The 14613-nt window shown below is 38.7% G+C and overlaps 1 protein-coding gene across 1 annotated transcript in view; it reads right to left on the bottom strand.

Moving 5' to 3' along the window:
* Positions 1-3658: 3658 nt before the first annotated feature.
* LOC143277610 (uncharacterized) overlaps positions 3659-14613 on the bottom strand; it is a 13722-nt gene continuing 2767 nt past the window's right edge. The window contains exons 4-9 of the mRNA XM_076582489.1: positions 12470-12592; positions 11078-11140; positions 7672-7967; positions 6673-6850; positions 6077-6147; positions 3659-4872 (exon numbers count right to left, since the gene is read on the bottom strand). Of these exons, the coding sequence (XP_076438604.1) occupies positions 4762-4872; positions 6077-6147; positions 6673-6850; positions 7672-7967; positions 11078-11140; positions 12470-12592 (842 nt within the window). The 3' untranslated portion in view covers positions 3659-4761. The remainder of the gene's footprint in view (positions 4873-6076; positions 6148-6672; positions 6851-7671; positions 7968-11077; positions 11141-12469; positions 12593-14613) is intronic.

Raw genomic sequence — 14613 nt, 5'->3', positions numbered from 1 at the left:
AAAAATTTTTTTTTTTCAAAACAAACAAACAAAAAACACCACCACCACCACCACCAACAACAACAACAGAATCATCACAATACAGCAGTATTCTCCAATTCACCGATCCTGCTCTGTCATATCGCACATGACACAGATGGGATTACCAAAAAAATATTGTACATAATTATATAGTTATCAAAGGTGACAATTAAGTTTAGAAAAAATTAAGTTTAGAAAAAACAACAACAACAACATAACTGTAAGCTGTAAAACAAGACTGACTTTTGATAAGAGGCACCCAATTATTGATAAGACGCACCTGATGTTTGATAAAAGGAACCCTTTTTTTTAAGAAGCACCAATGTTTGATAAGATGCATCCAATGTTTGATAAGAGGCATCCATGCAATATTTAATTTTTAAAAAACACATCCAGTGTTTGATAAAAAGGAACCCAATTTTTGCTAAGAAGCACCAATGTTTGATAAGAGGCATCCAATGTTTGATAAGAGACATCCAATGTTCGATAAGAGGAATCCAATATTTGATAAGAAGCACCAATGTTTATTCAGATACATCCAATGTTTGACAAGAGGCACTCAGTGTCTGATAAGATGCATCCAATGTTTGATAAGAGGAACCCAATATTTGATAAAAGGCACCCAATGTTTAATCAGATACATGCAATGTTTGATAAGAGGCATCCAATGTTTGATAAGAGGCATCCAATGTTTGACAAGAGGCACCCATGTTTGATAATAGGCACATCCAATGTTTGATAACAGGCACCAAATGTTTGATAAGGCATCCAATGTTCGATAAGAGGTGCCGCCATTGTTTGATAAGAGACATTCAATGTCTGATAAAAGGAATCCAATGTTTGATAAGAGGCATCCAATTTTTGATAAGAGGCATTCAATGTTTTATAAGATAATCCAACGTTTGATAAGAGGCATCCAATGTTTGATAAGATACATCCAATGTTTGATAAGAGGAACCTAATATTTGATAAGAGGCACCCAATGTTTGATAAGAGGAATACAATGTTTGATAAGACACATCCAATGTTTGATAAGAGGCGTATGCAATGTTTGATAAGAGACATCCAATGTTTGATAAGAGGAACCAATATTTGCCAAGAGGCACCCAATGTTTGATAAGAGGCATCCAATGTTTGATAAGAAGCACCAATATTTGATAAGATCCATCCAATATTTGAAAAGAGGCATCCAATGTGTGATAAGAGGAACCCAATGTTTGATAAGAAGCACCAATATTTGATAAGATCCATCCAATATTTGAAAAGAGGCATCCAATGTGTGATAAGAGGAACCCAATGTTTGATAAGAAGCACCAATATTTGATAAGATCCATCCAATATTTGAAAAGAGGCATCCAATGTGTGATAAGAGGAACCCAATGTTTGATAAAAAGCACCAATATTTGATAAGATCCATCCAATATTTGAAAAGAGGCATCCAATGTGTGATAAGAGGAACCCAATGTTTGATAAGAAGCACCAATATTTGATAAGATCCATCCAATATTTGATAAGAGGCATCCAATGTGTGATAAGAGGAACCCAATGTTTGATAAGAAGCACCAATATTTGATAAGATCCATCCAATATTTGAAAAGAGGCATCCAATGTGTGATAAGAGGAACCCAGTGTTTGATAAGAAGCACCAATGTTTGATAAGAGCCATCCAATATTTGATAAGAGGCATCCAATGTTTCAGACCATAGGTCTGTCTTCAGGGATTGTGTTGATTGGAAGTGAACACCTGACAGTGATCATTCGTTGTCAAAGCATGTAAACACCAACAAACATTTCTGTGTAATATTTCAAAGCGAAAACAAAACTAAAACAAACAACAACAACAAAAAAACAACAACGATTTTTGAAAAAAAAAAAAGGGGGGGCGTGGGGGGTGGGGGGGGGGGGGCTACAAACAGTTCCCGATATTTTACAGCATAATTTCAAATTAAAATAAACAGTTGTTTTTGGTTCTTTTTGTTGTTGTTGTTTTTTGTTGTTGTTGTTGTTGTTGTTGTTTTTTACAGCATCTTCCAAAAATAGCAAAAGATCATAAACAATTTCGATTATTTTTACAACATCTTGAAAAAGGTGGGGAGGTGGGGGTGGGTGTTGAGAGCAATAACGATTTCAAATATTTTACATCTTTCAAAAAAAAAAGAAAAAAGAAAAGACTATAAACACCTTCAAATATGTTACATCTTTCAAAAAAAAAAAAAGAAGACTATAAACACCTTCAAATATTTTACATCTTTCAAAAACAAAAAAAAAAAGAAAAGAAAAGACTATAAACACCTTCAAATATTTTACATCTTTCAAAAACAAAAAAAAAGAAAAGACTATAAACACCTTCAAATATTTTACATCTTTCAAAAAGAAAAAAAAAGAAAAAAAGAAAAGACTATAACACCTTCAAATATTTTACATCTTTCAAAAACAAAAAAAAGAAAAGACTATAAACACCTTCAAATATTTTACAGCATATTTGAATATAGTGACTACCACAAACAGTTTCGAATATTCACATCATCTTTCAAGATTGAATAAAAGACCATAAAGAATTGCGATCAGTTTACATCATTTTTTTCAAAAGCACACAGCATTCTAAAACATCAGTTGAAAACAAAAAAATCGCATCACATCGATAATACAATCCTTCGATTGACAGATTTTTTTTTGTTTTTTTTTGTTTTGTTTGTTTGTTTTTGTGCTAAACGTGAGTTGTTCATTTAAGAAAAGTGACTTAAAAAAACAACAACAAAAAAACCAAAACAAAACAAACAAACAAAAAAAAAAACCCCGCCAAGAGCATGCTATGTAAATACGAAGCGTACACAATGGTTTGTTGTTGTTGGGCACGTTGGTAGAATCAGCACCTCCTTTACAAGTTGCGAGAAATACAAAAAAACAAACAAGCAAACAACAAGAACAAAAAAGACTTAAAGCATAGACATCTCTCTCTCTCTCTCTCTCTCTCTCTCTCTCACACACACACACACACACACACACACACACACACAGAGACACACATACACACACACTCTCTCTCTCTCTTTGGCCCAGAACGAAGGGACGCAACCCATATTTTGTGTTCGCACTAGCAAAAGAAGAAGGAATCGGTGGCAATAACGTACCTTTGCATACAAGATACAAGTACACTTTATTATATCTAAAATGAAAAAAATTATAACATTTTTAAAAATATGATAATAATAATAATAATAATAATAAAACACAATGTCGACGCGTTTGCTGACAAGAGAGTAACACTAAAAACAAAACAAACTATTAAGTGATTTGATGAACAGATGAACAGGTAGATAAATAAACGAACAGGCAGATAGTTAGATAAACAGAAATGTGGATATATAAAACGATAAATAAACATACAAAGAAATGAATGAATAAATATAGATAAATAAATAATGCATCTATGCAAATAAATACATCAATTGATAATTCATCCAAAGGACAACCACCAACCAAGTTGATTGGGTCATCATGCCACGCCCACCTACGTTTCAGTTCAATATAAGCACTCTGTGGATTCATTAAAAAGATAAAAAATGTTAGATGAAATATTCATATTCAGTTACATGCTTACATAACAGACAAAAAAAACCACACACACACAAAAAAAAAAAAACCACACAAAAAAACCCACCACCGCCTCCCCCCAAAAAACAACAACAAAAAACAAAACAAAAAACACACACAAAAAAAAACAACAACAACAACAACAACAAAAATTACTGATGCATACCATACGGACTTTGGTTGATACACATCATAGGGCCTTTGGCTGCATATCATAGGGTCTTTGGTTGTGGTGGAAAGCGAAAAATGCTGATGTATATCATAGGGCCTTTGGTTGTGGTGGAAAGCGAAAAATTAGTGATGCATATCATACGGCCTTTGGTTGATGCACATCATAGGGCCTTTGGCTGCATATCATAGGGTCTTTGGTTGTGGTGGAAAGCGAAAAATTACTGATGCATATCATACGGCCTTTGGTTGATACACATCATAGGGCCTTTGGCTGCATATCATAGGGTCTTCGGTTGTGGTGGAAAGCGAAAAATTACTGATGCATATCATACGGCCTTTGGTTGATACACATCATAGGGCCTTTGGCTGCATATCATAGGGTCTTTGGTTGTGGTGGAAAGCGAAAAATTACTGATGCATATCATACGGCCTTTGGTTGATACACATCATAGGGCCTTTGGCTGCATATCATAGGGTCTTTGGTTGTGGTGGAAAGCGAAAAATTACTGATGCATATCATACGGCCTTTGGTTGATGCACATCATAGGGCCTTTGGCTGCATATCATAGGGTCTTTGGTTGTGGTGGAAAGCGAAAAATACTGATGCATATCATACGGCCTTTGGTTGATACACATCATACGGCCTTTGGCTGCATATCATTGGGTCTTTGGTTGTGGTGGAAAGCGAAAAATTACTGATGCATATCATACGGCCTTTGGTTGATACACATCATAGGGCCTTTGGCTGCATATCATAGGGTCTTTGGTTGTGGTGGAAAGCGAAAAATTACTGATGCATATCATACGGCCTTTGGTTGATGCACATCATAGGGCCTTTGGCTGCATATCATAGGGTCTTTGGTTGTGGTGGAAAGCGAAAAATACTGATGCATATCAAAGGGTCTTTGGTTGTGGTGGAAAGTGAAAAACACTGATGCATAGGACCTTTGGTTGGACTGGTGGAAAGCGAGGGGTTCAGGCTCGGTTCAGGTGGTTGTACAGAGGGTCGTCTGCCTCTGTGCTGGGTCTGTGGAAATGCAGGTTGTGGTACTCATCATCGTTGTCGCCCAGTCCAGCTGCCATCTGCTGTATCACACAGCAACAACAACAACAAGAACTACAACTATAGCATTAATGATAGTGATGTTTTGAAGGTGATTGATGATGATGATGATGATGATGATGACGATAATCTGAAGAGGAAGAAGAATACTGAGAGTGATGGCGATGATGATGATATTACTATTGTTATTATTATGATTTTCGATTTATGTTCTTATCTTGTGATGTACTATCCCCCCCCACCCCCCACCCCCCAATATTCCTCGTGACCCTGGTACACTTGGTAATAAAGACATATTCTATTCTATTCTATTATTGTTGTTATTGTTATTAGTATTGTTTTTATTGTTGTTGTTGTTGTTGTTGTTGTTATTATTATTATCATTACTGCCATCATCATCATGATAGAAAAGAACTAATGTTGATGATAAAAATAATGATGATGATAATAATAATGTTAATACCAACACTAACTATGATGGTGATGATGACAATTGTCATAATCAACATCCTCATCGCAAGAATGCTGCTGCTACTACTACTACTACTACTACTAATACTAATACTACTGTTGCTGCTGTTTTACTACTACTACTACTATTGCTAACAGGAAGAAGAAGAAGAAGAATCATCATTATCATCAGTTCAGTTCAGTTACTCAAGAAGGCGTCACTGAGTTCGGACAAATCCTTATACGCTACACAACATCTGCCAAGCAGATTCCCGGGCTGACCATCAACGTAACCCAACGCGCTCAGTCAGGCCTTGGGGGGTGGGGGGAGGGGGGCGGGGGAATCATCATCATCATCAAACTAACAACAATAGCAGAAGACAATGAACATTGTATAACTAGGAAATGTAGTGGAATTACAGTTATATACAATAGTGCATTTTGCCACCACGCAAGACACATGTGGGACACAGAAGTGAAAAAAAAACCCCCAAATTTATTTATACCAATACAATACTACAAATGGCAGACATAAATAATCGCAGGAAAAAGACACAAAATACATCTTTCACACACACACTGTGACACACACACACACACACACACACACACACACACACACACAGCAAACAACACCGACCCACAAGTACACACACCACAGGAATACTCCAAAAAGAAGTCGAGAGAGAGAGAGAGAGAGAGAGAGAGAGAGAGAGAGAGAGAGAGAGAGAGACAGAGAGAGAGACAGACAGAGACCGAGAGATATTTAAAACTCACGCAAGATAACTGGCCCACGTTTCCGAGGTTCTCTCCCGTGGATGTCCATTTCTCGTAGTTCGTGGCTTCTGCTGCAACAAAACGACTGGCTGACTGACTGATGGATTGATTGATTGATTTGATTGATTTTCTGTGTCAGAGTTGCGATATAAACAGACAGACAGACAGAAAGACAGACATTTTTTTTTTCTTTTTTCTTTTTTTTTTAATGGAAAGTTGTTAACACCCTCTCTGGTGGACAGAACTAAGGGGAAAGAAAACCATTATTTGATGTTTGTGGAAACTAGTTGCGTCCCTCTGTTGGTAAAATCACAAGAAAAACAAAAACAAAAACAAAAAAAAACACGATTTCTTTTGAGATCAACTTTATCGGGAAAAAATAATCGAAAAAAATTCCTTGGCAATGTACTTTACAGAAAGAACACACACACACACACACACACACACACACACACACACACACACACACACAACTATTATGCATTGCATTGTGTCTTCACGAACGTCGCAAAAGAGACAGACAGACAGACACTGAGACAGACAAAGACACAGACATAGAGAGAGAGACAGAGAGAATGATAACAATGTATACATACCCTGGTCGCGGCCATGCGCTGTCTCGTCAGCGGGTTTTTCCTCTTCCCCTCCTTTCGCTTTCGCTTTCGCTTTTGCTTTCTTCTTCTTGCATACTTGGGCGTACACGTTGTTCTCGCCCTCTGTTACTTTGTCTGCCTCGGGGGCCGCGTCTTTGTCCTTCATTGTCTTCTTCTGCACCTGAGAGACGAAAGAAGAAAGAATACAACAATGAGAAGGTGGGGGGAGGGGGGTTGAGAGTGGGAAGAACAGTGACAGAGAGAGACAGAGAGAAGGGGGGGGGGGGGGGGGGGGGCTAGGGGGGACGAATCGAATCGAAATATTGTAATGTAATTAAAGGGAAAGAAATAAGGATGCACTTATTGGCCTGTTTTCATCCTATCCTCACAAAGAAAATATATACAAAATTAGTCTTAGGAATACGGGGAAAAGAAAAAAAAAGGAGGGAAAAAAAGTAAATACACACACGCAAGAAAGAGAGAGAGAGAGCACAATAAAAACACAAGTGTTCATGTATCTTCGTAAAATTTAACATAATTTGGTCTTGTCACTGTCTTGTCTTGTCCTGTCTTGTCATGTCTTGTCTCGCCTCGTCTTGTCTTGTCTTGTCTTGCCTTGCCTTGCCTTGTCCTGTCTTGTCTTGTCTTGTCACTGTCCTGTCTCATCCTGTCCTGTCCTGTCTTATCCTGTCTTGTCCTGTCTTGTCACTGCCCTGTCTTATCCTGTCTTGTCTTGTCTTATCCTGTCTTGTCCTGTCCTGTCCTGTCTCTTCCCGTCTTGTCTCTCTTTTACGCCCCCACCCCACCCCCCACTCCGGCCACTCCTCACCCACACCCCCACCCCGTCCACTCCTCACCCACACACCCACCCCTCACTTCTCACCCACACCTCACTTCTCAACCACACACCCACCCCTCACTCCTCACCCACACACTCACCCCCTCCTCCACCCAAACACTCCTCCAATCCCGTACAAAAAAAAACCTCCTCTTCCAACTCACCTGAGTGTACCCTTCTCCAGAACCTTCGGGAATTCCCGAAGCGACGTTCACCACCGCGACAGCCATCTCGCCGGCCGCACCACTTTGTCCGGAGTTGCTGGACACGTTGCTACCCCGGGTGGCCGCACTGGCGGAACTGGCGGTCGGCGCAGGAGCTGACGACGTGGACGGGTACGTGGCATCAGGCTGAGGCTGAGGAGCGGACCCAGAGGGCTTCACTGTCACAGGTCTGTTGGCGCTGGACGTCACCAGGTCCATGGAAGTTCCGTACAGGTCGTTAATGTATTCCTGGAACTCTGGGAGAGAAAAAAAGAAGAAAAAAAAAAAGAAAGAAAGAAAAAAAAGGAAAGAAAAGTCAGAATAGTCAAATGTTGTTGAGGACGAGAGAGTTTTCTGATAAATGAGCAAACGGGATAATAATAATAATAATAATAATAATAATAATAATAATAATAATAATGATGATGATCATGATATTTGGTATGTATATAGCGCTGAATCTTGTGCATGGACAAATCAAATCGCTTTCAAACCAGTCATTCACACGCATGCATAACTCATAATAATGATAAACAAAAGAGAAAGAAGAGGCAAGGGGAAGGAGATTGCTTTTTAATTAATTAATTTCCCGGAAACTCCCTAATATCATTTTTGTATTTATTTATTTCTTTTTCATTTCTTTTTTTTTTAAAGGGAGTTTCTGGGAAATTAGTAAACCGGATACTTGACATAGTTTCTTTTCTGGTATATGAGAAAAACGGTATACTCGTGAGTCTCTGGGATACAAACAGACGTGGGAATAGTGGAGAGTTTCTTGGATAGGAACAAACTGGATACTTCATCTTTCTTCTTTTTTTTGCTATTTTCGTTGTTGTTTTTTCTTATAGTAAATTTCCGGGATATGAACAAAACCGGATACTGGAGAGAGTATTTGGGATATGAACAGACAGGATACTTTTTTTTCTTTTGAGGGATCGAGTTTCTAGGACTGAGGAAACAGATTACTTGAGAGTTTCTGGGATATGAAATATAACGGGATACTTCTTGATGGAGTTTCTGGGATATGAACCAAACGGATACTTCTGGGATATGAATGGACGGAATAGTTTTTTCTTTGTAGAGAGTTCCTAAAATATGAGGAAACAGGATACTTTCTTTTCGGTAGAGTTTTTAGGATATGAACCGGATACTTGACGGTTTCTGAGATAGGAAAAAACGGGATATTTTTTTCTTTTTGAACGTGTATCTGGGAAATGATCGGGATACTTTATTTTCTGGATATTATATATATATATATATATATATATATATATGTATGTATGTATGTATGTATATATTTAACAATATCTATAACTATATAGATAAACAGATGTGGTGTGTGTGTGTGTGTGTGTGTGTGTGTGTGTGTGTGTGTGTCTTTGTATGTCTAAACTCTTCTTCTTCTACTTCTGCGTCCGTGGGCTGCAACTCCAACGTTCACTCGAATATACACGAGTGGGTTTTTACGTGTATGACCGTTTTTACCCTGCCATGTAGGCAGCCATACTCCGCTTTCGGGGGTGTGCATGCTGGGTATGTTCTTGTTTCCATAACCCACCGAACGCTGACATGGATAACAGGATCATTAACGTGCGTATTTTGATCTTTTGCTTGCGAATACACACGAAGGGGGTTCAGGCACTAGCAGGTTTGCACATATGTTGACCTGGGAGATCGGAAAAATCTCCACCCTTATATATATATATATATATATGTGTGTGTGTGTGTGTGTGTGTGTGTGTGTGTGTGTGTGTGTGTGTGTGTGTGTGTGTGTGAGTGTGTGTGTGTGTGTGTGTAGATGAATAGCGGGTCGCTTCTATCTGCAAATAGCCTACACACACAGAGATACAGACGCGAACACACACACACACACACACACACACACACACACACATACGCGCGCGCGCGTTTTTTTTTTTTTTTTTTTTTTTTTTCCCAAGAGCATCATTACTAAAGCGGTAAATTCTTCTTCCTCTCCAATTGTCACAACTTCCGTCAGCCGTGCAAGGGATTTTTTTGTTTTTGTTTAATAAATTAAAACAACAAAAAAAAAAAAAAAAAAATTCCCTTGCACGGCTGACGGAAGTTGTGACAATTGGAGAGGAAGAAGAAGTTACCGCGACTGTTGATTGGTCAGCGTCCGCTTTAGTGCAAGGGAGATAACTTATGAACTCGGCACTTGTGAGACCGGAAGACAGCTTGAGTAAGACCTCACTCACTGACTGACTCATCTCATCTGTTTGAGTGGACAGTGAGTGAAACTGAGTGCGTGACAAACTGAATAATCACAGTCGTCTTCCGTCCCAGGAACGTGTCTGTTTAACCAAGTCCGCATCTGTTCAGGATGTGATGCGTAAGTCCTCAGCCTCCCCCCCCACTCCACACACCCACCCACCCATCCACATCTCCATCAGAAAAAGAAAAAGGGATATAGAATAAATGAAAATTGATAAATTGAAGACACACAAAAAAATAGACTGTGGGTATTAAAAGTTTGGATGAGGAGGGAACCTATGAACAAAGTATGTGTGTGTGTGTGTGTTGTATGTGTGTGTGTGTGTGGTGTGTGTGTGTGTGTGTGTGGTGTGTGTATGTGTGTGTGTGTGTGTGTGTGTGTGTGTGTGTGTGTGTGTGTGTGTGTGTGTGTGTGTGTGTGTGTGTCGTGTGTGTGCGTGTGTTGTATGTGAGTAACTCTGTGTGCACTATTTGTTCATTCAAAAAAAAAGAAAAAAAAGAAGAAGAAAAGATAGCTAGATTGGCAGACGGACAGATGTAGAGACATATCCAGACTGTCTGTTTGTCTGTCTGACACACACACACACACACACACACACACACACACACACACACACACACACAGTGAGTTTAATTAACAATGAGGTAGTGAATGAATGGATTGATTCATTCATTCATTCATCCATTCATTCATTCATTCGTTAATTATGAGATGATAAAATCAATGAAGAAAGAAAGAAAGACTGAAATAAAATAATCAAATAGGTGAAAAACCAACACAACTGAATGAAACAAATAAGATAGAACAGAGTCCACTTTAAGTTTTTGAACAATCAGTGCAACGTAAAAAAAAAAAAAACAAAAAAAGCAACCCAGATAGATAAACAAATGAACAAAAAACGAATACATACATGATTATATAATAAATAAAGAAATGAATAAGTAAGTGAGTACATAAATAAATAAATGAATAAATGAATGAATGAATGAATGAATGAATGAATGAATGAGTGAATAAATAAATAAATGAAGAAATAGGTAAAGCGGAATTAAAACAAAACAAAATGAAATGAAATCAAGTACACATACAAGCAGTTGATGCGCCACGCACTGAGCATGTATGGGTACTCACCACTATCGTCACTATCTTCGTCACGGTTGTAGACCACCGCTTTGGGTGGGTGGGTTGGTCTTTCTGGAAAAATGAAATAAAGCGAAATATAACAAACTAAACTAAACTAAACTAAACTAACAATGAACTGAACTGAAATAAACTGAAATTAATTCAGATAAATGCTGTAGTCTTGAACGAACGAACGAATGTTTTATTCAGATAAGTTCAGAGCCCCTTACTGAATGGATGGGGATGATTCACTGATCAAATGATAATGAGAAAATGACATGACACAGTAATTCGACAATTCAAATCAACCAAATATAGTTAATACAAATATTCACGAGATAACTGTACGTAATCTCTTCAATGCAATTGCTTCATGTATATAAATGGCTAAGTTATAGAGAGTACATTCCTGTCTTGAAGACGTGAGTAAATTGAATCTGAAATTAGGCGGGTCTGTACAATATTTTGGTTGAATGCCGTAGTCTCCGGCGACATTTTCACAGAGAGAGTAACTGACTGAGTGAATGAATGAATGATTGAATGCTGTTCATTCAGCTCAGGAAAGAAAAGGGGGGGAAGAATCATAGAGAGAGAAACAAAGAAAAAGTGAAATAAACAGACGAAGAAGAAGAGAACAAAGAAAGATAAAGAGACAGAGGCAAAATGAAAATCAGAAAGAGCTTGAAAGGGAGAGACAGACAGACAGACGGAAGGAGAAATACTGAAAAAATAAGAGAGAGAGAGAGAGAGAGAGAGAGAGAGAGAGAGACAGGGTGTGAGAGAGGCAGACAGAGAGACAGAGACAGAGAGAGGGAGAAACAGACAGACTGATAGAAACAGACAGTGACAGAAATACAGACTAATTTGCCATCGAAATTTTGAAAGAGTGAGATGGGGAAAGAGAGAGAGAGAGAGAGAGAGAGAGAGAGAGAGAGAGAGAGAGAGAGAGAGAGAGAGAGAGAGAGAGAACTTTTTTAATGGGGAGGAAAAAAAAAAAGAATAAGCACATTAGGCGTGTTTTAATCCTGCTTTCGTTAAAAAGGAAAATAAAACAAATACGCAACACAAATAGCAAATAATATAATAAATGGAAACCTCACATTGTGTATAATACCAACAAAAGAAAACACCCCCCCCCCCCAGCCGTCCACGCCACCCCCCCTCCCCCCCAAAACAACAACAACAACAAAACAAAGCAAAAAAAAAAAAAAAAAAAAAGAAAACGAGAGAGAGAGGGATATAAATCACACACACACACACACACACACACACACACACACCACAAAAAAAAAAATCATGACGGGACACAGAGAATGCAGACAGACAGACAAACAGACAGACAGACAGACAGACAGACACGATAAAGTTTTCCCAGGCACAGTGCATCGCCCCATCACTTACTCTTTCGACGAATGGCGATGATGATGATGATGACGGTCACAATGACAACGCCAACCACAGCTGAGGGGATGCCAACAATTAGCGCTAGTGGCAGAGGTTTGGCTCTCTTCGCTTCTTCAGTATCTTCGACACAAAAAAAATAAAAACTAAATAAATAAAACAAAAGGAGCAATAGCGACTACACTTCCGCTCGCGAGCGATAGCCCAGATTATTTTGCTTGCTTTAACTCTCTCCATACGAACGGCGAAAGAGACGACGTTAACAGCGTTTCACCCCAATTACCATCATCAAAATATTGCAAGCGGAAGGCTCTTATACTGAAGAGGTGAATGTTGACAAAGAATACCACAATTCTGACGACAGAAGCTAAAGGTTGGGTCATTCAGACACCCACTGGACATCCGAGGGGTCTGTGTAGAGGAGAAGAGAGGACTGGCCGTACTGAGTGAGTTAAAAAAAAATTATTATGTAACCACAGCAGAGGGGATGCCAACAATTAGCGCTAGTGGCAGAGGTTTGGCACTCTTTGCTTCTTTAGTATCTTCGACACAAAAAAAATAATAACTAAATAAATAAAACAAAAGGAGCAATAGCGACTGCACTTCCGCTCGCGAGCGATAGCCCAGATTATTTTGCTTGCTTTAACTCTCTCCATACGAACGGCGAAAGAGACGACGTTAACAGCGTTTCACCCCAATTACCATCATCAAAATATTGCAAGCGGAAGGCTCTTATACTGAAGAGGTGAATGTTGACAAAGAATACCACAATTCTGACGACAGAAGCTAAAGGTTGGGTCATTGAGACACCCACTGGACATCCGAGGGGTCTGTGTAGAGGAGAAGAGAGGACTGGCCGTACTGAGTGAGTTAAAAAAAATTATTATGTAACCACAGCAGAGGGGATGCCAACAATTAGCGCTAGTGGCAGAGGTTTGGCTCTCTTCGCTTCTTCAGTATCTTCGACACACATACAAAAAAAACTAAATAAATAAAACAAAAGGAGCAATAGCGACTGCACTTCCGCTCGCGAGCGATAGTCCAAATTATTTTGCTTGCTTTAAAAAAAAATTATGTAACCACAGCAGAGGGGATGCCAACAATTAGCGCTAGTGGCAGAGGTTTGGCTCTCTTCGCTTCTTCAGTATCTTCGACACACAAACAAAAAAAACTAAATAAATAAAACAAAAGGAGCAATAGCGACTGCACTTCCGCTCGGAAGCGATAGTCCAGATTATTTTGCTTGCTTTAAAAAAAAAAATTATTGTCATTGTTTTCATTCATATATGTATTATGTTTTGGGAGGGGTCTTTCAACCATATATGTAACTATAAATTTCACAACTTCCAACATTTTTCATGTTATCTGTATAAACATGTCCATGTGCATTTTGTGGTTTGAACTGCCAAGCATGGTGTATTTGAATAATTTCTTTCGTTGGGTTGGATGCACATATTTGTCATACTTCTTTATGGACAAAATAATAGTGGTTTGGCAGTCTTCGCTTCTTCAGTGTCTTCGATACACAAAAATTAATAACTAATAAAATTATAATATATTATATATATATATATATATATATATATATATATATATATAGAGAGAGAGAGAGAGAGAGAGAGAGGAGAGGAGAGCTTTGGTCAGGGGGGGTTTGGGGGGGGAGTGAGAGACAGTGGAGAGCTTTGGTGGGGGTGGGGGGGGGGGTGAGAGAGAGGAGAGGTTTGGTGGGGGTGAGAGAGAGGAGAGGTTTGACTCAGACACAAACTAGATAGACTCAAACATAAACTAGACAGACTCACGAACAAACCAGTCAGACTTAAACACAAACAAATTAGACTCGAACACAAACAGGCAAACTAGACAGACTCAAACACTAACAAACAAATCGGACAGACTCAAACACAAACAAACCATTGAGACTGGCTCCAACACAAACAAACTACATGAACGAAACCACAAACAAACCAGATATGCACAAACACAAACTGGACAGACACAAAATACCATGCAACAACACACAAGACACACAGACTCAGACACAAGCCAGACAGACTCAAACACAAACTAGATAGAGTCACACACAAACTAGATAGAGTCACACACAAACTAGACAGAGTCACACACAAACTAGACAGACTGAAACA

Source organism: Babylonia areolata, chromosome 34, assembly GCF_041734735.1.
Source record: "Babylonia areolata isolate BAREFJ2019XMU chromosome 34, ASM4173473v1, whole genome shotgun sequence".
Taxonomy (NCBI): domain Eukaryota; kingdom Metazoa; phylum Mollusca; class Gastropoda; order Neogastropoda; family Buccinidae; genus Babylonia; species Babylonia areolata.
The sequence above is the reverse complement of the archived record's forward strand: the minus strand, read 5'-3'. Positions and strand labels throughout refer to the sequence as shown.